At 42.9% G+C, this 26,662-nt stretch overlaps 1 protein-coding gene across 4 annotated transcripts in view; it reads right to left on the bottom strand.

Annotated features, from left to right (window-relative positions):
• The window catches only part of LOC115102299 (signal peptide, CUB and EGF-like domain-containing protein 3), a 103,793-nt gene extending 77,420 nt beyond the window's left edge, over positions 1-26,373 (bottom strand). For 2 of the 4 annotated variants that reach the window (XM_029622106.2, XM_029622107.2), the window contains exons 1-2: positions 25,959-26,373; positions 3,232-3,354 (exon numbers count right to left, since the gene is read on the bottom strand). In XM_029622106.2, the coding sequence (XP_029477966.1) occupies positions 3,232-3,354; positions 25,959-26,064 (229 nt within the window). In that variant the 5' untranslated portion in view covers positions 26,065-26,373. The remainder of the gene's footprint in view (positions 1-3,231; positions 3,355-25,958) is intronic. The other 2 variants (XM_029622109.2, XM_029622108.2) reach the window with 2 other exon arrangements.
• Between the last annotated feature and the right edge of the window lie 289 nt (positions 26,374-26,662).

Genomic DNA, 26,662 nt, shown 5'->3' with positions numbered 1-26,662 from the left:
GTGTGCCAGCCTGCTAACGAGTGTCTAAGAGCAGCACGTCACCTGAGACCACACTAAGGACCAAAGTTCCCTCCACACACCATGAGTCATGACTCATCAGCAATAGAGGAACAAGTACCACGTTTAGAACTAGTACATCAATATGTATTATTATCCTGTCTCTCTATCATTGTTTATTTATCTCCTCTTTCTGTCAGCAGGACTCCAAGGACCTCTATTAGCAGGGTAGAAACACTGGCTGTCTTTACGTATACATGTTTCTATATTTCCATCGAATTCTAATGTTGAATACAGAATGCTCAACCTTAGTGTTATTGTATGGGTACACCTGCAGAGACATAGGCAAAAACATACAGTATAATTAAGCAATAAGGCCTGAAGGGGAGTGGTATATGGCCAATATACCACGGCTAAGGGCAGTTCTTATGCACGACGCATCACAGAGTGCCTGGACACAGCCCTTAGCCGTTGTATACTGGCCATATATCACAAACCCCCGTGGTGCCTTTCCCCTATTATAAACTGGTTACCAACGTAATTAGAGCAGTAAATACATTTTTTTAAATATCATACCAGTGGTATACGGCCTGATATACCACGGCTGTCAGGCAATCAGCATTCAGGGCTCGAACCAACGAGTTTATAAAATGCAGTGCAGTATATCCAAGCATCACCTTCAGGATGCTCTGGGCTGTGTGTGTGGGTGCACCTGGCCTATGTGTAGTGTGAGTATATGAGAGTGTGTGTATGAGAAACAGAGAAAAGGAGCGTCTGGCATGTGAGGGAGTCAGTCATTAAAATCATATTGTTTCCGCATCATTACGATCATAATGAGGCCTCTGCTGATGATAATCCCTTTACCGTATGAGGGAAAACATTGCCTTTCGCCTCCAAGACAGACTCCTCATCCAGTTCCTGACGTGGGATGTAGAGTAGCTGATAGACAGACATATCAGCTAGCTGGACTGGGTGCTCCATTTTGAGTTAGGACTCTACACACACACTCACACATACTACACCGACTCTCCAACACACACATACACACACACACTCGTACACTACATACGCTCACAAACACAAAATACACACACACATGCATATTGATGCCACACACACACACACATAGAAACACTTTCACATCTTGATTGCCTAGTCACTTTTACAACCTACCTACATGCACATACTACCTCAACTACCTGAAGTACCTCGTACCCCTGCACATTGACGTGGTACTGGTACTCCTTGTGTATAGCCTCGTTAATGTTATTTTATTGAGTTACTTGTTTAAAAAACAATGTGCTAAGGTTTCTTACATTTTAACTCTGCATTGTTTGGAAAGGGCTTGTAAGTAGGCATTTCACGGTAAAGTCTACACCTGTTGTATTCAGCGCACGTGACAAATACATTTGATCTGATTTGAGTAATCCTCCAGTGTGTACAGTTTCAGAATGAACTGAAAAGCAACACAGGAAGAGTATATTTGTACAGCTATCCTAATATCTCCATTTCCACACTTCTTCTTCCACAATCACAAGGCAAATGTTATGATAGCAAAGGCTGTAATTCCACCTCAGCATATACAAGCGGCTGAACCCATTGGCCCATGTTTTGCCAGGGTTTAAAGGTGTTTGCTTCGGTAACACCAGATCTACACCACTACAGTATCACATCTACTGCACTGCTTGCACCGCTTTTGAATGCGTTTGAAACGTACACTTGTTCAATTTGATCAGGTTTGTTGCTCTTAGCAGAAAACAGCAGTTTTTTTTTGCATTGCCTTCTATGATTTATTTACCACAGCCAGTATAGGGGAGACAGGCAGCTCATGGCCATCAACTATACTTCCAGTATGGTGTTTATCGGCCTTGAGGAGTCTATGCAGACATACTGCTGATGAAGAGAGAGAGGCGCAGACTCTTTCAGGTATCAGAGCTCTACTCTCTCCTCAGATTTTCAAGTGGGCACTTTTTTTATTTTATTTTTTATTTAAAAGCAAACTTTATAACCTGAAGGCAAACAGCCATGAAAAACACAATCAAATAAATTCTAGAATAATCTTAGGAGTGGGTGGGGGGGGGGGGGTTGACATTGTGAAATATGTTTTTGCAGTAATACTAATAAAAACATGGGGAAAGAACGATCCAGAGGCTTTGAACACTCCCTACTACAAAAACAGGGTTGTGCCTGACAGGCTATAGACAGTCACGGGCAGGGTCTGTCTGACAGGCTATAGACAGTCACGGGCAGGGTCTGTCTGACAGGCTATAGACAGTCACGGGCAGGGTCTGTCTGACAGGCTATAGACAGTCACGGGCAGCCCTGGGCTGTGGAAACATCCCTGACTTCTTGGCAGACAGAAGCCTCTGATTGCTTTTTCATCCCACTATCTTAACTCTCTTCTCTAACATGTGCACGAAATGTACAGCTTCATTTAATCTTTGACACAAAAGAGCAGTCGGCTGCACCTGTCTTTTTCTCTCTGTCCTTTTACGCAACATGTCGATCCTCTCTCTTCAGGCGAGTCCGGGGTTTAAAGGTGGAATCTGCATTAGGGGAAAAGGCGCCACTGTCCGCCCCCAGCACTTTAGTTATTGTTTTTGTGTTGTTGACGAAACAGAGGTGAGGTGCTTCAAGCAGTGTGGTAAAAACAAAATGCGCTACATATTCTGCTGTTCTATTGGGAACTGCAATGATGTCAGAGGGGAAAACCGTGTTGGTTGTTTGCATTAGCTTCTTTGTTTTTGAAATATCCCAAAGGGAAGAAGCAGTTTCCCCATAAAAGATTCCAGCATTCAAGTTTTAAAGCCAATAAGACATGTAAAGCATACAATTGTGTGTGTGTGTGCGTGTATATGTGTGTGTGTGTATGTGTGTGTGTATGTGTGTGTGTGTATATGTGTGTGTGTGTATATGTGTGTGTGTGTATATGTGTGTGTGTGTATATGTGTGTGTGTGTGTGTATATGTGTGTGTGTGTATATATGTGTGTGTGTGTAGTTGGCCCTACAGACTTCCCTTGAATAGGAAAAATGAAAAGCTTCTGTGTGTGTGTGTGTGTGTGTGTGTGTGTGTATATGTGTGTGTGTGTATATGTGTGTATGTGTGTGTGTGTGTGTGTGTGTGTGTGTGTGTGTGTGTGTATATGTGTGTGTGTGTATATGTGTGTATGTGTGTGTGTGTGTGTGTGTGTGTGTGTGTGTGTGTGTGTGTGTGTGTGTGTCTGACACCTTACCTTCGCAGTGCTTGCCATCCCCCTTGTAGCCTGACTTGCAGATACATTTGTATGACTTGAGTGTATTCTGGCAGATGGCATCGATGCTGCAGTTGTCAATTTGCTCTGCACACTCGTCCACATCTGACAGAGAGGGAGAGATGGAGGGAACAGTGACATCTAAGGACAATAACTACAAACAATGTTTCATATCCCCAAGTGGCTAATGTACTGTACATTAGGGGAGGAGGGTCAATCATCCATCTGACAAGGTATTCACTATAGGATGTTTACTGTGGATACACAACCCCTGTAAAGTACCTGTTCAGACAGACGGGCCACCATGAGAATACAAGCAGTCACTCTTGATAAAGACAAAACAACTCAGCTCAGTAAACCCTGCTACACTGTGGTATGTTTGACAGCTTAATAGTTCTCCGAAACCCTTGTACAAATAAACAGTTAATTAATGCGTTTTTGAAGAACCGATTGCTTCATAACAATAAACAAGTAGTTGAGTAATTACTATAACGTGTAAATAAACAGTCTATCAGTGATTGACCTGTGATGAACCTCTGTTTGACTGGCTGCTGGCTTGGACAATCTGTACCTCTGATACGCGGGTCAAGAAATGGAGTAAAAAGAAAATGTTTTCATTGGGATGGTAGGATAGATAGCCCTCTGCCATGGTCATGGACCAGAGTTAGAGGGAAGGATGAAGTCCAAAAATTTATAATCAGGGATTTGATCAAGAAATCATATAAACTCAGGAAAAATAGGATATTAGTTTGAGATCAATTTCAATATTTTATGAATAAAGGATCATGTAAAAAAATCCCAATCTTTGATCAAATATTTGCATAAAAGTGAAATGATGGGCTTGATTAAAACAGGGAACTGGGGAGTGAAGTGGGGGCAGAGTGGGTTCTATGGTCCCCTCCTCTCTAATCCCACCTGATCCCGGTTAACCAGCCCAGGTGTTTGGGATTACCCCCGCTCGCAGGGGGGAAAAGCTTAACAAGGTTTACACAGCTTCCAATATCGACCCTTATCACAAGTCCTCTCTCTGCAGGGGCCCGGAGGAATGATCCCAGGGGTACACGGCCTGCAATCTGAGACCTGTTAGTTTAGCATCTACCTTGGGAGCCATAGGCCATCACTTCCATGGACCTGACCAGAGAGGACAATGACATTAAAAACCCATACTGTTCTTTGGAGAGGTCAGGTCTCAATAATCCTTGGAGAAGCTTTTCATTTTTCCTATTCAAGGGAAGTCTGTAGGGCCAACTACACACACGTTTGACCTTTTGAGGTTGAATTAGAAAATAATGTTTTCATCTGGCTCTATTTAATCTGTATCACAGAGGTTCAGCGTTTACATATTGAAATGTAAAGGCTCCCGCGTCAGTGGAGACTGCATTCATGGTAGACGCTGCATAGGTCGGCTCAATCGGGAATGACCTTTCAATTTATGTTGCGCAACCTGTAAATCTGTCCCCATCCCAAGCCATGTTGACAACAGGAGTTTAGTAGATGACTTTTCTCAGTCTTACACAAGCATTTGCAATACCAGAAGTCCCAAAGGCACAAAGTAGTTAATTTCTCCATATTGATTTATATGAAGTGGTAACAATGGGAATCCTCAGGGATAGAAACACAAGCGGGATCTTTTCTCTTCACTGATTATCCTGGAGGATGAATAGGACAACGTTCCTTTGGTCATGGGGCAAGCAACATTCCACAGAAAAACAGATTCATCTTTTGGTCAGGTTAACGGATTCTAAGGCTCTATGGTGATTAATATTCATTAAAAACTACAACTAAAGAATCTCACATGTCCACTTTAGCCTACATTAATGCTCCTATCCAGGTCATCAACTCCAGATCATTTACAATTAACTGTTTGGAAGAGGTGCACTTGGTTTTACTGCTAAATATTGCCTTTCACAGAAACATTGTTGTAAAAAATATTGAGTTTACGACTCAGACAAGATGCAGTACAACACTTTACACAAGATAAACTGTGGCATTATGCTTTGAAAACTCAAGCATTTATTTAAGACCTGCAAATGATTGAAATGTGTTCCTGGAAAAAGAATAGGTATTTTCTCACCTTCTCCAGTTTCTTTGACTTTATAAACCATAACAATGGTTGTATAATACTATCAAAATCCAAATCTAGAACACAACTTCACTGAGCAGTGGCACTGTTCTCAATTTTCTATTTGTTCTTGTATCGCCAATGTTACAGCCAGTGCCAGCGGAGATCAACCTCCTCAACCGTAGATGTAACAGCAGACCCAACCATCACAAGCAAGCACTTCACTCACAACGCACAAGAGTATGTAAGGAACTCACTTTTAAGCCAAGCCTACACAAACTAATCTTTTGACTACATTGGCTGAAGCCAAGCTCAACATTTCAACAAGCACTGCCATACTTTATACAGCCGTGTATATTTCCCCAGATCTGGACAACAACATTCACTAACACTGAACCTCCCTCTCGTTAACACTAAAGAACAGAGCAAAGCTCAGTGTTCGCTGTGTAAGACCAAGGCTCAACTTCAACATCTCTGCAATGCACATGATATGCTACAATTATATAGCATTATATAGGAGAGTGCTTTCAGTTTGATAAACCCCTATAACTAATTCATTTCTAACTAGCATGGACCGAGCACAACTCTGCAAGTGCTGAGTGTTCTTGAAGACGACAGCAATGTGTGTCCCCTCATTAGCCAAACAATAGAGGGGAAAGTGGGTAATTATGCCAACACTTTGTCTTTAAGAAATAATTCTGAACTTTGAGAAGAGCTTAATCAAGAACTTTTCATGAGCTGTCAGCTTAGGTCAGGGAACAAAAATATAAAATTGAGTAAGATATTTCTTTCTTTAATCTCTTGAGTTCATCTCTCGTTTACAGAAACTGACATTTTTTTTAAACGGCTCACAAAGACGGCCAGTTAGTCACTCAAACTTCAGGAGTAGTTCAATAAAGTGTCCCGTTGAACAAAATAGAGTCTTGGCCATGTAAAAAGAACACGTCAGATGTCGTGTTGGTGGTTTAAATAAAAAGGCCCCCGTCTGGGGAATGGGGTGCATTCCCTCCAACACATGCACAACAAAAGCTGAAAATATGCTGGATCTGTTACAAATAGAAAAGGCCTTTGCTGTAAAAATAAACATGTCAGAATCAATAGGTCCTACGGTACAGTCCCGAGGACATTCCTCTGAACACTTCAGAGACAAAGTTGCTGAATGTGTTCAGCAACGCTGCCCTCCTAATTGACTCACGCAACACATGAAAAGCTTTGCTTTTTCAGGCCGTACGTGTGTGCGCCTTTTCTTCTTTGGCACTGATGTATCACAGTTGTTGGGAACAAGTTTAGGCAGCAGAGGTTGAACGGCGTGGTTTGAGACAGGGATGAATAAACAAAGTCAAAACAACCAAAACGATAAAACGTGGCTGTAGTTCTGTGCATGTAGACGTGAAGTTTAGAGTTTAGGAGCTCAGAATGACATACTGTATGTAATGTACGCTAGTTACCCTTTCTGCTCAACGCTTTGGTTGAACCCACGGTTGGATGTCCTAGGAAGAAGTAGGTCAGTGCACTTTGTCTGAGTAGTAGCCCTGTAACGGGGCACATCATTCAAAGTCTCTTTCCTTCATAACTGGGCCGGGATAGTTGGCTGCTCTTAATACCACATTAAGTGAAATAAGAGCATGTCATGCACTAAGCCCTGGTTTATCAAACCCAAATCGAAAAGAGCTGCTGTGTCTCCAGGGTTTTGCTATCGTCAGCCTGTACGACGCTGTGACAGCGCATGCTCTATTCTTATCTAAAGTTCCGGAGGGGGGATAGCTCATTTATATAATCAAGTTGATTAGTACCTTGGTTTAACAAAGACCTGCAGACAAATGTGGTGCCATCCTCAGCATCATAGTACTCAGATATAAGTAAAATATTTGTTTCTGATATTGAGAGAAGAACAACCGTACAACTCTCTGAGTCCACTGCTGTGCATCCATGTTCCAATACACCCCCCACATGCGAGCCAGAGAGGCTGCTAGGCCAGGGCTGTTGGCCATGGAGGTGAGACGTTGACAGACCCTGCTGAAAGAAAAACAACATAGACCAGCTTAAATTTCAAGTTGGTCCTTGCTGGTCTATGCTGGTCAGTGCTGATCGGATGATGGTCAAGCTGGTCTGACCAGCATGGGGGTTCCCAAACTTTTTCACTTGAGGCCTGCCTTCCAGCATTGGGGAACATCCCGCGCCCCCCCCCCCCCCCTGCACACAGCAAAAGGCTGGTCACCATTGTTCAAAATACACCGAAGGCTAGTCATGACTAGCCTATGCTGGTCTATGCAGATTCTTTCAGTGGGGGGGTACTTTTTCCTTCTTATTTATGGGCAGGTCCAGGGATAAGCGGTGTATTTAGCTGGGCCGGTCGGGAATAGGGCTGAGGGGAGAGTGAGTGTGTGGGAGACTTGCTGGACCCAAGGTGTACAGTTCAAACACAGGGCAATGTTTACTTTGTGTGTTGAGACCCTCACTGTTTGCTCAAGCCCCCCAGACCGCCCCCTGCCCTGTCCCGGCCCATCCCTCTTCCTCCCCTACCACAGAAAAAGAGTGAATAACGCTGGGACACCCTATAGGGTAGACCAGAACAGAACGGCATGCTAGGACTAAGGCAGTGGTATTCAAAGTCGGGGTCGCGACCCGGAACTGCAGCGGGGTCGTTTAAAAAATAATAATTCAACATTTCGGAAACAAAAAGAGTACAGATTATTGTATGGGACAATATACAAATGTTTTTGATAAATATCATTAGAAAAATAAAATGTTATTGAGTAAATATATTTATTGGTGTCTTTTCACTTTGATAAGATATGAAAATGTAATGAATTTAAGGCTATTTGTATATGTAAAAATCTTTAAAAAATGGGGTCCCCAGAAATTCTAGTGGAATAAATGGGGTCCCAGTGGAAAAAGTTTGAATACCACTGGACTAAGACAAACAGAACAGTGATGTGGCCAGGCCAGGGTTGTTGTGGCTCATCAATGCTAAACTAAATAGATTTGTATCAGTCCAACAGGAATGTCAAGAGTCTGAGACAGAAATGAGTAATCCCAAATCCAGACAAGAATGCAGATCATTTTTGAGTCATACAGTTATAGACTAACAGTCATAATAGTTTGAGATAAACTTACAATAAACAGGATGGCCAGTCCATCATCGCTCTTAACAACAACAACAAAAGAATATCAGTGGCTGTATTGATGGCGCTTCAGGGGCCAACACCATCAGTACATCAACAAGACCTCTGAGCTGCACTAGCAGTTGACCCTTGACCCCTGATGAGAGAGGAGGAGAAGAAGCAGGGGTCAGGTCTACAAAAAGCTGCTAGCCTTGCCTTCCTTCATGGAGCTAGGCAGCGGAAGTGGAGGGTGAAGAGGAGAGGAGGGTGTGTGTGAGCCATGGCAGAATGTCACAGCCCCTCACAACACACAGCTCATAGCATTTCACAGCACACAGCTCATAGCAGTTCACAGCACACAGTTCATAGCAGCTCACAGCACACAGTGCACGTCTCATGGGTTATTAGGCCGACTAGGGCAGGAGACTGGTGGTCCAAAAAAGGGTTTGATGAAATGCAGACGTCAACATTAGTGCAAATTTTAGCATCCTCCCCCTGCCCCCACCCAAATCCTCCCCAGCTAATGAAGGGACACACTGTTTGACGTTCGGCAAAGCTTTTAAACGTTGTGAATAAAAATATAAACTGCTTCCATTTGGGCTATTTACACTCATCCTTCACACACTCTAAATGTTTAGGAATCATGACCACTGACTTCATCCTGGTCTTCTAAAAACAATGACACCAACTTCAAACCTGGCTGGACCCCTCCCTAGCTGGGTCCACCGACCATGCAGCGAGAGTCTACTGTAGATGGATCTTACTGTATGGTATAAAAACCAAATGGGACAAAACAGAAAGAACAAAACAAATGGTTCAAAATGTAAAGTAAATAAGAGCTGCAGAAGCAACTATAAAGTTATGATTCAGTGACAGTTACGGTAAATCTTGTATACCACAGTCAATAACACCTAGCACTGTGTGTAGGTGGTAGTTGCTGATACATTAGCACTCTGTGTAGGTGGTAGTTGCTGATACATTAGCACTCTGTGTAGGTGGTAGTTGCTGATACATTTGAAATCACCACCTCTGTAGGTAGATTTTATTTTTTGAAACCTTTTATAAATAGAATCCACTTTGGACCTTCAGGTAAGATAGTTGTAAGTACGATAATTGTAAGTGCTGTATGAGAGGATCTGATGTAAGACAATGGGCTGTGGGAGGTTGTCCCCTTCATAACATTAGCTAAAACCCCAAGAGCCCAAAATCAAATAACAGCAGAAGGGCTTTTATGAACATTTCAAATGTAAGCTTTTCTATAACAGAGATGCAGTGACAATCTAATCATGGGACCTGGATGAGTCAGAGAGTGAGTAGGTACCATAGAAATAGAATCTCATCCTTTGGTACTGTAGGTAGATTATGTGAGCAAATTTGCCAGACCCCACCTCTTCCTCCTTAACCAGCAGCATGCTACCCTGCATCCTACTGATGGCTTGCTTCTGAAGCTAACCAGGGTTGGTCCTGGATCGGAGACCAGATGCTGCTGGAAGTATTGTTGGATGGCCAGTAGGAGGCCCCCTTTTCCTCTGATCTAAAACAAATATCCCAATGACCCAGGGATGTGATTGGGGACATGACCCTGTGTAGGGGGATGTTAAACGGGTGTCCTGACTTTCTGTGGTCACTAAAGATCCCATAGCACTTATCGTAAGAGTAGGGGTGTTAACCCCGGTGTCCTGGCTAAATTGCCAATCTGCCCTTCATACCATCACGGTCACCTAATCTTCCCCAGTTTACAATTGGCTCAATCATTCCCCCCTCCTGTCCCCTATAACTATTCCCCAGGTTGTTGCTGTAAATGAGAATGTGTTCTCAGTCAACTTACCTGGTAAAATAAGGATAAAATAAAAACAATCAACATCTGGCTTAGGAAGTATCTTCCAACTGTAACCCTAGAAGAGTAGAGTAGAGTAGAGAAGAGTACTCCCCTGGCCAGGTCTCATCTGACAGTAGAGGTTTCCTCCTTGTCTCACTTCAAACAGCAGGACAGGTGCCCATCTCTAGCTACAATTCTACTGGGTCCACAGTAGACAGTAAATTAGGCTGTGTAGCAGGGTTGGGGTCAATTCTTAATTGAGTTGAGAATTTGTCTATAATTCCAATTCAAATCTTGAATTTGAATGGAATTGGCCACACCCGTAGGAAGTAGAATTTGAATGGAATTGGCCACACCCGTAGGAAGTAGAATTTGAATGGAATTGGCCACACCCGTAGGAAGTAGAATTTGAATGGAATTGGCCACACCCGTAGGAAGTAGAATTTGAAATAAATTTTAACTAAAGAATGTAGAATTTAATTCAGTGGAATTCTTTGAAATTCAAATGGATAATTGATTCCATAAATCATTATGCATATGTATCACGTTCTGACCTTTATTTCCTTTGTTTTGTCTTTATTTTGTATTGTCAGGGCGTGAGTTGGGGTGGGCAGTCTATGTGTGTTTTTCTATGTTGGGGTTTCTGTTTCGGCCTAGTATGGTTCTCAATCAGAGGCAGTTGTCGTTAGTTATCTCTGATTGAGAATCATACTTAGGTAGCCTGGGTTTCACTTTTGAGTTGTGGGTGTTTGTTGCCACATAGTACTGTTTTGTTTTCGTTCACGTTTATTGTTTTGTATTTCATAGTGTTCAGTTTATATCTTAAAATAAACGTTATGGACACTTACCACGCTGCGCATTGGTCCTCCGATCCTACTCGCTTCTCCTCCTCAGAGGAGGAGGAATGCCGTTACAATATGTTTATTTTGGTCATCATGTATGGTTACCAACAATCTAAATTCTAAAACAATGAAGTATAGTGGTCTGGAAATATTGTTATCATTTTCTAGGTTGTTTATAATGATTAATGATTCTTACACTTAATTATTAAACAAAAAATACATATCTCAGAATGTAATAGATCAAACACTCAGAGGGCACAGAACAACCTAACATCTCATGACAGGTGGCAGATGCTTTTGGCAAAATATTTGCCAAAGGAATGAGACTCATATGTTTGTCTCAGTTGAATGTCAATGAATTGGTATGAATTCAATTCTACTTCCTTTTTCCTTCTACTTCCTGTGGGGTGTGGCCAATTCAAATGTTAATTTAAATTAATGGTTTGAATTGAATTAAATTCCAAAATAACCCCAGATGATGCTCACAAGGCAGCATGTTGACTCATCACTTGGATGTTACATTGTGACATGCAGGGCAACTCAAGCTCATGTTAAGGGCTGCAGGTACTGGTTAAGAGCATTGATCCTGTAAACAAAAGGTTGCTGGTTTGAATTCTTGAGTCCGACTAGGTGAAAAATCTGTCGATATGTCCTTAAGCAAGGCATTTAACCCTAATTACTCCTGGCTGTCGCTCTGGATAACAGTGCCTGCTTAATGACTACAATGTAAATGTAAATGTTATACTAGAACAGTATAGCTCTGTGAGTGCATTAATGCCTGGGAGTGCATTAATGTGTGCCTCTCAACTGAAGAACTAAGTCGGAATAGATATAATGTCCTTGTTCAGCATGTGTTGCTTAGAGACATCAGTGCTTGGAGATGCATTGAGAGAACATTCTATTTTTACATCTTTGAATGAGAAACTACCCTATAGCTTCAGCTCAACCTGGGCTGCATCCGGCGTGTGCAGCACCATGCTGTGCCTATAGAATTAGGATGAATGGTTGTGCCATGGGTGGCCATACTGGTCTATGACTCATAGACCCTCCTATACTGCGGAAAACACGTATTACAGTAATTCATTGACCCATGACACTCTCATTCAGAAAGGCCAGAGTGGAATATGTTTTGTCCATTCTTTGCCACTGCATATATTCCTAGAATATCAGCTGGGTTAGACAATCTGGACCCTCTCTTCTAAAATTATCCGCCGCCATTATTGCAACCCCTATTACCAGTCTGTTCAACCTCTCTTTCCTATTGTCCGAGATCCCTAAAGATTGGAAAGCTGTCGCGGTCATCCCCCTCTTCAAAGGGGGTGACATTCTAGACCCAAACTGTTACAGACCTATATCCATCCTGTCCTACATTTACATTTACATTTAAGTCATTTAGCAGACGCTCTTATCCAGAGCGACTTACAAATTGGTGCATTCACCTTATGACATCCAGTGGAACAGCCACTTTACAATAGTGCATCTAAATCTTTTAAGGGGGGGTGAGAAGGATTACTTTATCCTATCCTAGGTATTCCTTAAAGAGGTGGGGTTTCAGGTGTCTCCGGAAGATGGTGATTGACTCCGCTGTCCTGGCGTCGTGAGGGAGTTTGTTCCACCATTGGGGGGCCAGAGCAGCGAACAGTTTTGACTGGGCTGAGCGGGAACTGTACTTCCTCAGTGGTAGGGAGGCGAGCAGGCCAGAGGTGGAAGAACGCAGTGCCCTTGTTTGGGTGTAGGGCCTGATCAGAGCCTGGAGGTACTGAGGTGCCGTTCCCCTCACAGCTCCGTAGGCAAGCACCATGGTCTTGTAGCGGATGCGAGCTTCAACTGGAAGCCAGTGGAGAGAGCGGAGGAGCGGGGTGACGTGAGAGAACTTGGGAAGGTTGAACACCAGACGGGCTGCGGCGTTCTGGATGAGTTGTAGGGGTTTAATGGCACAGGCAGGGAGCCCAGCCAACAGCGAGTTGCAGTAATCCAGACGGGAGATGACAAGTGCCTGGATTAGGACCTGCGCCACTAAGGGTCCTGCCTTTCTAAAGTCTTCGAAAGCCAAGTCAATAAACAGATCACTGACAATTTCGAATCCCACCGTACCTTCTCCGCTGTGCAATACGGTTTCCGAGCTGGTCACAGGTGCACTTCAGCCACGCTCAAGGTTCTAAATGATATCATAACCGCCATCGATAAAAGACAGTACTGTGCAGCCGTCTTCATCAACCTGGCCAAGGCTTTCGAATATGTCAATCACGTATTCTTATCGGCAGACTCAACAGCCTTGGATTCTCAAATGACTGCCTCGCCTGGTTCACCAACTACTTCTCAGACAGAGTTCAGTGTGTCAAATCGGAGGGCCTGTTGTCTGGACCTCTGGCAGTCTCTATGCGGGTACCACAGGGTTCAATTCTCGGGCCGACTCTGTTCTCTGTATATATCAACGATGTCACTCTTGCTGTGGGTGATCCCTGATCCACCTCTACTCAGACGACACCATTCTGTATACATCTGGCCCTTCTTTGAACACTGTGTTAACAAACCTCCAAACGAGCTTCAATGCCATTCAACACTCCTTCCGTGGCCTCCAACTGCTCTTAAACGCCAGTAAAACTAAATGCATGCTTTTCAACCATTCTCTGCCCGCACCCGCCCGCCCGACTAGCATCACTACTTAGAATATGTGGACAACTACCAATACCTAGGTGTCTGACTAGACTGTAAACTCTCCTTCCAGACTCATATTAAACATCTCCAATCCAAAATTAAATCTAGAATTGGCTTCTTTTTTTGCAACCAAGCCTCCTACACTCACACCGCCAAACATACCCTCGTAAAACTGATTATCCTACTGATCCTCGACTTTGGCGATGTCATCTACAAAATAGCCTCCAACACTCTACTCTGCAAACTGGATGCAGTCTATCACAGTGCCATCCGTTTTGTCACCAAAGCCCCATATACCACCCACCACTGCGACCTGTATGCTCTCATCGGCTGGCCCTCGCTACATATTCGTCGCCAGACTCACTGGCTCCAGGTCATCTATAAGTTTTTGCTAGGTAAAGCTCCACCTTATCTCAGCTCACTGGTCATGATAACAACACTCACCCATAGCACGCGCTCCAGCAGGAATATCTCACTGGTCATCCCCAAAGCCAACACCTCCTTTGGCCGCCTTTCCTTACAGTTCTCTGCTGCCAATGACTGGAACGTATTTCAAAAATCGCTAAAGAGACTTCAATTTCCCTCACTAACTTTAAACATCAACTATCTGAGCAGCTAACCGATCGCTGCAGCTGTACATAGCCCATCTGTAAATAGCCCATCCAATCTACCTACCTCATCCCCATATAGTTTTTATTTAATTTTCTGCTCTTTTGCACACCAGTATTTCTACTTGCACATCATCATCTGCACATCTATCACTCCAGTGTTAATTTGCTTTATTGTAATTACTTCGCTACTATGGCCTATTTATTGCCTTACCTCCTCATGCCATTTGCACACACTGTACATAGACTTTTTTTTCTATTGTGTTATTGACTGTACGCTTGTTTATTCCATGTGTAACTCTGTGTTGTTGTTTGTGTAGCACTGCTTTGCTTTATCTTTGCCAGGTCGCAGTTGTAAATAAGAACTTGTTCTCAACTAGCCTACCTGGTTAAATTAAAAAATATCGCATACATGATAACAATGCATCCAACTTGAAGGATACAAGTAATGCATTCAGGTTTAAGCACCGTTTCTACAATCGTGGCATATGTCCTCAACTTACAAACTCTTCATGTTTTTATGGCCTCTAGCTCTATAACATTTCATTTTATATACGAGGAGGGTGGTACTTAATGCTGTTATATACCTTATTATTTATAAAGCCAGAGCTAAATGACATGACACTCTCCCCTGTGCACACAGCAATTACATTCATTGGCGGCTGCTTTAGCAAGATACAGCACCTACTATAAAGAGGGAAACATAGCAATTACAGCAGAAGTGTTAGTCCGATATTTTTAGCTGCTTCCTGTGAAACTATGAGGCATAAAGTGAATGGCTCTCTGTGTGTGAGTGAGATGCAGAGTAGAGCATGGCAGCTCTTATCTGAAATATACAGCTCACGGAGGTAATAGCAGAGGAGTGAAATACTTGTTCTAATGGCATCATAAGAGTGTCATTAGAGACAAACACTATTTGAAAAAATAGTTAATTTTGACATGTTACATTCATTAGATATCTGTTTCACAAGAACTGAATTGCACTGGGAGACAGTCCATCTGGCTTCTCCTATTAGAACTCCAACACACTTCAAACTACTAAGGATAAAATAAAAGGTCAATAGAAAAATGTCAATCTTAGAGTAGTGTATGGAAGATATTGGTTGCCAAACGTCTGGCACCTCCTAACGTCTGGTAGTGCAACGTCTGGCACCTCCTAACGTCTGGTAGTGCAACGTCTGGCACCTCCTAACGTCTGGTAGTGCAATGTCTGGCACCTCCTAACGTCTGGTAGTGCAACGTCTGGCACCTCCTAACGTCTGTAGTGCAACGCCTGGCACCTCCTAACGCCTGGTAGTCTGGCACCTCCTAACGTCTGGTAGTGCAACGTCTGGCACCTCCTAACGTCTGGTAGTGCAACGTCTGGCACCTCCTAACGTCTGGTAGTGCAACGTCTGGCACCTCCTAACGTCTGGTAGTGCAACGTCTGGCACCTCCTAACGTCTGGTAGTGCAACGTCTGGCACCTCCTAACGTCTGGTAGTGCAACGTCTGGCACCTCCTAACGTCTGGTAGTGCAACGTCTGGCACCTCCTAACAAGATTATGCTCTTACCGGATAGAAGTCAAACAAAAAGCATGTTATCACATCTAGACTTCTAGTTATAGGTTTTATACACTGGGTGTGCAAAACATTAGGAACACCTTCCTAATATTGAGTTGCACCCCCTTTTGGCCTCAGAACAGCCTCAATTCGTTGGGGCCATGGACTCTACAAGGTATCGAAAGCGTTCCACAGGGATACTGGCCCATGTTGACTCCAATGCTTCCCACAGTTGTGTCAAGTTGGCTGGAGGTCTTTTGGGTGGTGGACCCTTTTTGATACACACGGGAAACAGTTTAGTGTGAAAAATCCAGCAGCGTTGCAGTTCTTGACACACTCAAACTGGTGCGCCTGGCACCTACCCCCATACCCTGTTCAAAGGCATTTAAATCTTTGTCTTGCCCATTCACCCTCTGAATGGCACACATACAATCCATCTATCAATTGTCTCAAGGCTCAAAAATCATTCTTTAACCTGTCTCCTCCCCTTCATCTATACTGACTGAAGTGGATTTAACAGGTGACATCAATAAGAGATCACAGCTTTCACCTGGTCAGTCTATGTCATGGAAAGAGTAGGTGTTTCTAATGTTTTGTACACTCAGTGTATATCAAGTGTTAACATTCTGGGGTACCTTTCTACAATCATCCTCAATTTGAGAAGATCACAGCTTTTCCTATGACTCCTCTCACCAATTGTCCTGAGCGATTAGTGCTTTTCTAGGTCGGTTTGGTTTTGGTTATATATATTTTCTTAAAGTACAGTTTTCAATTTCGGTTTCAATCAATTTTTTAAGCATTAAATGCATTATGAAACAATAGCATAAAAATAATTTTGGGGCTTTTTGAAATTCCAAAGCCAAAAATTGTGAACTTTCAATTACCAAAATATTGAAAATATTCCATTGTCTCTGTCAGGTCCACAATGGATAGACATTACTATGAAATAATACAATATTTCAGTTCTGTATATGACTTAGTTTTTATATGATGACTTTTTCTTTTTAATTCCTTAAGGTCATCATCTCATCTCAGGCAGTAGCAGTCAAACAGCCAGACAACGTTCCCTCTGTACTTCCCATACTGCTCTCTCTGTAGTCATCCTATTTAACTAACCTAGCTGCAGAGCTGTCTGACCAAATCCTTTTCTACTTCTTCAAAGAAGACAAGGCATACTTTCACAAACTGTCTCTATCCCTCTCTCTCGACATTGTGTTGTGTACATTCCTCTCTCATGCGGTCTATGCGGTCTGTGTGTATCTAACCTTACGTAGCAGGCGTAAAAGTGTATCCCTCTTTGCTAGAGAGAGGAATTATAACATTTCTGCACTGATCTAGGTTGAATATTTGCTTAATGAAAACTACAACTCCCTTCAGCACAGTGTCCCTCAGTTCTTCAGTTGATTTCTCCAGGGAATGATTTGATTTCTCTTTAGAGAAACAGCGTTGGGGTCACACAAAAAACATTAAAGTAATTGAACCGACATTGGTCAATTAGTTGTTTAATAACCTCCCCAAAAAATAAATGTTGGTTAATCGCTCAGCACTACTCAACAAGGAAGTATCTGTTTCATCAGTGACGTCACCCCGGTCATTTCAGCCCCAAAAAGCTTCAGCTAAACCCCATGTACCTCACCAAATAAATTAGTTTTTTTTGTTTGAAACATTCCTTGATGTGTTGGGTTTTTCCATTACTAAGCAGAATAAGAGCATTTCCTTTCATTTACAGCAGTCCCCAAAGCTGGTTCTAGCCTCAAGGAATGTAAACACAAGCAGTCTGTAAACAAGGCTCTTTCTGGCCCCCCAACCCCCCTCCAACAACACTGACTGACTGACCATCACAGACCAGTCTACAGACGTCCCTCACTGACCCAAAAACTCAAAAAGAGGCGCAGTTGTATTATTAGGCCAGGCCAAAGGGGTCTCAGGAGGGAGTGTTGTGAGGAGGAGGAGGAGGAACGGTCTGGGACAATGGCAGCTAGGCTCTCCTCTCTTCTCCTCTCCACTCAAACCATGTTGAGCCTCAGCAGTGGAGAAAACAGAGAACTAAAGCAGACAATCCCACAGAGTAGACACTTACTTTTGGTCCTGGATCACACCATTGCCAATCAGTGAGTCATGGAACAGAAAAACAAATGGTGGGATTAATGATTTGAGAGCAGCCCCAGCTGTCGGCTCCTAACGGGGGATGGACAGGCCGGCCCTCCAGTGCCTTGGAAGCTCTCCCCTGTCCATGCTGGAGCTCTCAGCACTTTGAGAGGGAGTTGTAGAGTAGCTCGGGTTCAGTGTACCATCAACTCTGCTCTTTATCCTCCCACTAACCAATGGGGACGCAGCGCCTCCGCATCCGCACAGAGAACAAAGGGTACAGAGAGAGAGAGAGAGAGAGAGAGAGAGAGAGAGAGAGAGCTATCAGACGTCCCACCGAAGCGCAAAGGAAATGTATTACAAGCCTCATTTGGAGCACACTGTTTACATTACGGCCCAATAAATAAATGGGCTTCTAAGAGCTAGGGGTCTCAGTCAGGGAGCGTGTGGAGGAACAGCCTGAGTCTGGCCTCATTGTTTGGACTCATGTGTGTCTTCATGTATGTGTTGTGTGTAATCTTGTCAGTTAATGTTGGTGTTTTCATGTGTTTGTCTATGTGTGTAGGAAGGGAAAGGTCAAATATCATGTAGGTTTTCTGAGAGTATGAGACATCATTGGTCCAAAGATTTCAGTCTGTTTCAAGAGGAGATTCACTCCTCCTATCCTGTCCATGTGGAAGCTACCTCCTCTGTCAGCATTAAGACCATCTAATTGAGACTACGAGTGCTGGAACGCTGGTCACTGCGGGGTTTATCTGCTGGGTGCTGATATAGAGGTTTCTCTGCTCCAGGGGAGAAGAAAAGGTGCCATGACAGAGTTAAGAGGCATGTAAAAAAAATACTGATTGCTTCCCCTGTGCACTGGGCAGGTATGTATGATGTCTGCAGCCATAGGCAGGTTCTGAGTGCCCCATGACGACCCAAACCTGCAGACTCAATAGGACATGTCAAAACAATGCTTAGTTACTAAAGCAGGAGCCAGAAATTCCACTACTTCAGTCAAACCCCCAAATCAACTCCAGAAGGCTTTTCAAAAATTAAAGCTAAATAACTTTAGATACATATTTATTTTTCAGAGCACCATATTCTGCAGTATAATTCAACCCGTGTCTGACAGCACTGTCAAATGGAAAACCGTTTTCTCTGGCTACCACAAGCATTGTTTTTTTTAAACAATCTATAGTGTAACAAACACTTTCAAGCAAACAGAGCCTCAACCCCGTGTCTGACAGCACTGTCAAATGGGTTTCAAAACACAAGCATTTTTTCAATCTAGGCAAACACACAAGTTTTTCTTGAACTCAACACAACAAAATATTTTACCCAGAGGATCAGACTAATAAACCTCCCCATCACCCAGGCCAGACCCATCACCCAGGCCAGACCCATCACCCAGGCCAGACCCACCACCCAGGCCAGACCCATCACCCAGGCCAGACCCATCACCCAGGCCAGACCCACCACCCAGGCCAGACCCACCACCCAGGCCAGACCCATCACCCAGGCCAGACCCACCACCCAGGCCAGACCCACCACCCAGGCCAGACCCATCACCCAGGCCAGACCCACCACCCAGGCCAGATCTATTAATTTGCCACAAACGCTTCGGACATGAACTCTTTAGTAACCAAGAGTGGGTCCGTTACAGAGAAAGAATAGGGATGCCTTACAGTATTTTCCTTGGCCTGAATCTGAATCTTTGAAACACTGCTGGCAAAATAATATGTATTGGTTTTAAATTCCAGTAGCCAGGATACAAGTGAGTGACTGACCAGTACTGGGGCTACTGAACTGCTCTGGCCTGTACCAGACATCCCAGCTTTTACACATGGCTGTAAACATGCATGATAACTGGCTGACTATGTGTATCTCTACCATGCTCTGACTACAGTATACCCCTCTAGAACCTCTGTCAAACAGCAACTTATAAACAATAACATCATAGGCAATAAACATAGAAAAGTGATTCCATGTGAAAACAGGGCAAAAAAATACCATGATTTGGGGGATTTTCACATTCCTTTAGAGGAAGGATTGTTGACATATATTTGAATCTAAAAGTATAATTGAGAAATAATATATCAAAGTTGGCTTATTTAGGACATTTTGACTCCCTAACGGTTCATCTGTCGGTGCTACAAAGCAACAATCTCAATCTGGAACTTTGATATGCCCAAAGAGTATAATTATGTTCAACTATATATTGAAGAAATTGATAAATAAAATAAAAATAGTTTTTCAATATTCATTTAAAAAAAATCAATATTCATACATTTATTTATTATTATCATTATTTTTTAAATTCAAATTCTACTCATATTACACAACATATGGTGAAGCTTCATATGGCACCAATTTTAGCTTTGTAGCACCTACATTTGAAACATTTAGGACTCTTAAAGGAGTGCTGGATAAGGCCAAAATGTCATAAATATGCTAATTTTGATTAATTATTTCTCAATTATGCTTTTAGATACAGCTGTTAAATATATGTCAACAATCCTTCCTGGTTTCATATGGAATTACTCAATATAAGATTGTGTTCAGTTAGTTGCATGCATACCTCTTCACTTATTCATTAAGAATAAATAGGCCAATCTATACCCCTGAATACTTAAAACTTTCTCATTACTATACACCAGGCACTATACTGTAAGGCAGTCAAGTGGGGAAAGCACATTTCCTGTAAATACACTTAGTGGGTAAATACAGTATATCAAAATGCAAACTAAACTAGTATCAGGTCTATGCTTGTCTTAACCTCACCACCTTAAAGATCAAAGCTATTTTCACTAGTCATTAAGTATTGTTGTTTTGGACGGAACTGTCATCAATGGTTTCAACTACTCAACTGCACTGCAAAGATTATGATCTCCCTCCTTTCACACAACTGCTCTGTAACAACATGTACAGGGGTATTGGGGCACCACTTCTCAGGCAGGTCGTATCGGAGTATCCATTCTCTGGGTGGGAAAGCACGGCTTAATTGTTTGTCTGCTCTACACTCATGAAGATCAATGACCCTGACAGACTTCCACGGGCACGGTGATGTATAGATTAACAAGAAGAAAAGGACAGTATCTCAAGAGAACATCTATTCAACCTCAATTCAACCATGTGACCTGGAGCTATATTGAGTAAATAATAAAGACAAAGTGTTCTGTGTGTCAAATCCATATGCCAAAACCCCTGAGTTGGCAAACAGAAAGGAACTTTTGCATCAGTATGATTTAAGGCACATATCCACCCTGTGAGTAGACAACAGTCATGTAATAGCACAACAAATACCACTGCTGTCTAGAGCAATGCATGAAGCACAGAAACAGCACCTAACAGAGTGAATGTGATGAGAAAAGTGTGTCGAAGTGTTGTCACAATACGATTGGGAAGTGGTGAGAAAGGACTGGCCATGGTCCACGATGATCACATTCACAGAGAACAGAATGCTGTCTCCACAAGAGCTGCATTCTTCTTCTGTGGTGTTCTTAGGGTGGTCTAAGCTCAGAAAGATGAGCAGGAAGAAAATATGTTTGCAGATCTTTTCATGTGGCTTCATATGTGGTTACCAGGAACCATTACTGATAGATCACAAGAGATGTCGGTATTTGACATCTTCATTAATTGTACAGCTTTGACGTTCACAGGTAAATGCCTGCAACCTTTGCTGAAAAAAAGCAAAGCAAACCTATCAACATCTCGATCTTCCACAACAGAGAATGTATGACGAATGGACAGGTTTAAATATTTTAAACCAGAGGACAACAAAGTGAGGAATAGGATCCCCATTTACAAGAGTTTGTGGATGCCTTTAACACACACAGACATAGCCTATGACAGACGGTGGAACAAGACATGGCTACTTCATTAAGTATAAAGGAAAGAAAAAGAAGACAAAGCAAACAAAGAAGAGGAGCGAGAAAAATAAAAGGGGGGGCTCCGGCCTTCCTTCCATCCCCTTCTTTGTGGAAGACACACCACTTCTAGGTAGGCCTCCCTCCCTCGGGCCTCATTTTGCTGAGTCGTTCCCTCCAGGATAGGGCTGGTTGGTTCCCACATTGTGGCCAGACCCAGGGCTCACGGCTGAGGGCTGCTGCCCCTGTCTGCCAGAGAGACCCCCAGGTAACACCAGCAGAGGTTACAACCAACAAAGTCCCCGCTCTGCACCGCACCACAGCATGTCAGAACCTCACCAACAGTTGCCTTGGCATTGTATTAGATAGCCAGGAGCCTTCGACTTGAGCTCAGCTCAAAGTCTCAGTTATTAGCCTTGTCGTCCAAGGCCCTTCACTCTTTCCCTTTTTTTCTCTCTCTCTCTCGCTCTCAGCCTGCCCCTCTAATCTATCCAATTTCCCTTCTTCATCTCCCTCTTTTTCTACCTCTTCTTCACCACATCCTCCGCATCACTCCTTTGTTCCATTTCTCTTTTTAGATGAGATAACGATTGATGGCCTGGCCTGAAGGCAGACCTGTAATTAAGCTGACATTGATGAAGGACATAGAGGCTTGTCGCCAACATCTGTGTTAAATAAATATTAAGCTGACAAATTGTGCTTATTTTTTTCAGCATCTCTCTCTCTCTCTCTCTCTCTCAAATGTCTAAATATAAAAAGCCATAATATTAAAATATTACTAACTGCACATTATTCTTAGACTATCTTCCCAGTTTTAAGATTTCTGTTTCACAGGGTCCATTCTCATTACTGCATTTTTATTTTTCAATCCACTGCATTAAATATTACTCTCAACAACCAGGGTCCATCAAAAAGATATGTCCATGAACATGAACAACACATGATCACTATCAGGCCATGCTTAGTTTGGCACATACTACACTAACACATTTCGACCTGCGCTTCAGACTTCTCATGTCAAAAAGCTTAGACTGTGGTGTGCCATATCTTATCAATAGTAGACTGACAGACACACATTTCTAGAACCAATGCCAGGCTATGATGGTGGTGCTGCTTGTCACCTAGGCTACAAACAGGTGCATGCCATTACTTAGTGACAACACTGTTCTGGTAACATTCCACAAAATAAGGGAGTGTGTAATCGATGTTGTGGAAAATTAAGTGAGGAAAAAGTCGTTCTAATTGCAAAATGTAAATATTGGGCTTTCCCACAAGTGGGGGCAGACCACCCAGGATGCAAAATAGTCACTCCCCCTCCCCCCTCCTCCTTCACTCCTTGCCTATCTTTTTGTGTCTCTCCGTGTGTGAAACATCACCAAAAACAATCAAAGCTGCTGAGGCTTGCCCACACGCACTGTGCTGTGCTCTGTCTCTTGCATATATACAGTGCATTTGGAAAGTATTCAGACCCCTTGACTTTTACACATTTTGTTACGTTACAGCTTTATTCTAAAAATGGATTCAATTGTTTTTTCCCCTCATCAATCTACATACAATACCCCATCATGACAAAACAAAAACAGGTTTTTAGAAATGTTTGCAAATGTATTAAAAATTTTAAAAAGTGAAATATCATATTTACATAAGTATTCAGACCCTTTACTAAGTACTTTGTTGAAGCACCTTTGACAACAATTATAGCCTCAAGTCTTCTTGGGTATGATGGTACAAGCTTAGCACACTTGCATTTGGGGAGTTTCTCCAATTCTTCTCTGCAGATCCTCTCAAGCTCTGTCAGGTTAGATGGGAGTGTCGCTGCACAGCTATTTTCAGGTCTCTCCAGAGATGTTCGATCGGGTTCAAGTCTGGGCTCTGGCTTGTCCCGAAGCCTCTCATGCGTTGTCTTGGCTGTGTGCTTAGTGTCATTGTCCTTTTGGAAGGTGAACCTTCAGGTCCTGAGCGCTCTGGAGCAGGTTTTCATCAAGGATCTCTCTGTACTTTGCTCCGTTCATCTTTCCCTCGATCCTGACTATTCAACCAGTCCCTACCGCTGAAAAACATCCCCACAGCATGTTGCTGCCACAACCATGCTTCACCATAGGGATGGTGCCAGGTTTCCTCCAGATGTGACACTTTTCATTCAGAACAAATAGTTCAATCTTGGTTTCATCAGACCAGAGAATCTTGTGGTCTGAGAGTCCTTTTCGTGCCTTTTGGCAAACTCCAAGCGGGCTGTCATGTGCCTTTTACTGAGGAATGGCTTTCTTACGGCCACTTTACCATAAAGACCTGATTTATCGAGTGCTGCAGAGATGGTTGTCCTTCTGGAAGGTTGTCCTATCTCCACAGAGGAACTCTGGAGCTATGTCAGAGTGACTATTGGGTTCATGGTCACCTCCCTGACCAAGGACCACCTCCCCCGATTGCTCAGTTTGGTCGGGAGGCCAGCTCTTGGAAGAGTGGTTCCAAGCTTTTAAAATGATGGAGGCCACTGTGTTCTTGGGGACATTCAATGCTGCAGCATTTTTTTGATGCACTTCCCCAGACCTGTGCCTTGACACAATCCTGTCTTGGAACTCTATGGACAATTCCTTCAACCTCATGGCTTGATTTTTCCTCTGACATGCCCTGTCAACTGTGGGACCTTATACAGACAGGTGTGTGCCTTTTCAAATCATGTCCAATCAATTGAATTTACCACAGGTGGACTCCAATCAAGTTGTAGAAACATCTCAAGGATGATCAATGGAAACAGGATGCACCTGAGCTCAATTTCGAGTCTCATAGCAAAGGGTCGGAATACTAATGTAAATAAGGTATTTCAGTTTTTATTTGTAATACATTTAAAAAAATATCTAAACCTGTTTTTGCCTCGTCATTATGGGGTATTGTGTGTAGATTGAAGAGGAAAATGTTGTATTTAATCCATTTTATAATAAGGATGTAACGTAACAAAATGTTGCTACAGATTGACATAAACATATTGTCCTTATTATGGTTCTTTTTTCAAGAGAGAAACAGGCAGAATAGGGGAAGAGTACATGGATGAGGAAACGGCACCCAGGCAGCAACATATTCCAGTCCTTTTATTGTATAAACGGATGACTTTTATTACTGCAAGTAAAACGCTGCCCAATGACATGCATCACGCATGCATTTTCATTGGCTTTTCAATGCCCTAATTCTGATAACCATCGTCATAATTTGGAGTCTGAACACATCGATGCGGATTCAGAGTTGTATCACCTTAAACTCCTCAGGCACGGTGTGTGATAAATCAGAAAGGAACCAAACCCGGGTGCAGTATTGTAGCCGAGCTCAGTGGAGGCTTTGAGAGAGCCCTGTCGCTCCCTGTGAGTGTTACACAGTAGTGTCAAATACCTCATGATGCTCTTTCTTTCATGAACCACTACTCTGCTCATGAAGTTCACAACAAACCTGTTCTGTTCACACTGTTGTTGTTGTTGTTGTTGTTGTGGTTTGAAGTGTCCCCAGTTATTCTTCATGGTTAGAGAATGGGAGTGTCAGGGGGATTTAGACATTTATTAACCGTTTTAAATCAGACCTATAAAACAGGTTCATTTGACAATGTTGTGCCAAAGTCTCAGAAAAGTGCAGCGGTAGATTAACCATTGTGGAGAGACAAATATAGTCTGGGCATGCAATGTGAGAATAATTGAGTACTGTAGTTGGTGAAATTCCCAGAATACTTTATATCTCTGAACAGCATTGACAAATGCCAGTGCAAAAACCATATTTAAACAGAGTGGAGTTTCCTTGGTAGAACTTAGAATACACTTTTTTTTGCATTTGCCTACTAAAATAGTTCTAAATGTTCTTCACCAGTGTGCCTCTTATTTGAAATTATAACCTTTATATCATTTTGAGTAGGATTAATGAGCCATACTTATTCATTTTATGTTGAAGTTATTTGTGTGTGTGTAATCTTTAACGGCTATCTCATGTGTAACTTAATTAGAAATTTGTCAGGTATAAGCATACATATTCACCATGCACTGCAAATTGAGGTAGTGATATCTGCACTAAATCACCATAGCATAGGCTAGGGTTAGGCTACTACGCTCCAGAAAAATAAAGCTTGAAGGAATAAAGGTATTTTTGATGGGAAAACGTACCTTGAGTGGATTTGCTTCCTGAAGCGCGAGCTGGCTGTTGGACAAAGGCGACCAGACAGAAACCGACTAATCCAATGCTCGCGCGCATTATAACGTGCATATGCATAGCTACTTGATACTGTAGTTAGACTGTTGTAGTTATTAAACACCTAGCTAGATTGCAACGCTCAACACGCGCAATCGGACGGTCTTTTTTTTAAAGTGTTGGTCCACCTTTAAAAATATAATGTGGGACTCTGAAGTCCTTTCCTTTATGTCTGCTTATTCTGTTTCAAGTGATCGGGTTTTGCGAAATGCCCGACAATGTGCAGCAATACTGAAGCGGTGTTCTGTGATCATGTTCTACCCTGGCCAATTTCAATATAAGAGAGAGGGAGAGAGAGAGTTGAGAGAGATGGAGCGGAGCGGAGAGGAGAAGGGGGAGGAGAGATTACGATCCGCGCATTGCTCCTGCTCTCCCTCACGCGCTCTCTCTCTTTCTCCAACTACTTGCAAGGATTTCTTATTCTGCAGGAATTTACAATCAGCTGCTGGTTGGACCGTAGTCGGGGTTGCCATGGAGACGGCTTCCGCGGTTGAGAGGTCAGACTCGGGGACCATGTGCAAACAATGGACTGCGCGCCACACCACCACCATCAAGTAGACCAGTTTTCTCATTCATTGACAAGGGAAATGAGCGTTGCGCGAGGGAAAAATACTCTAAA

Source organism: Oncorhynchus nerka, linkage group LG20, assembly GCF_034236695.1.
Source record: "Oncorhynchus nerka isolate Pitt River linkage group LG20, Oner_Uvic_2.0, whole genome shotgun sequence".
Taxonomy (NCBI): Eukaryota; Metazoa; Chordata; class Actinopteri; order Salmoniformes; family Salmonidae; genus Oncorhynchus; species Oncorhynchus nerka.
The sequence above is the reverse complement of the archived record's forward strand: the minus strand, read 5'-3'. Positions and strand labels throughout refer to the sequence as shown.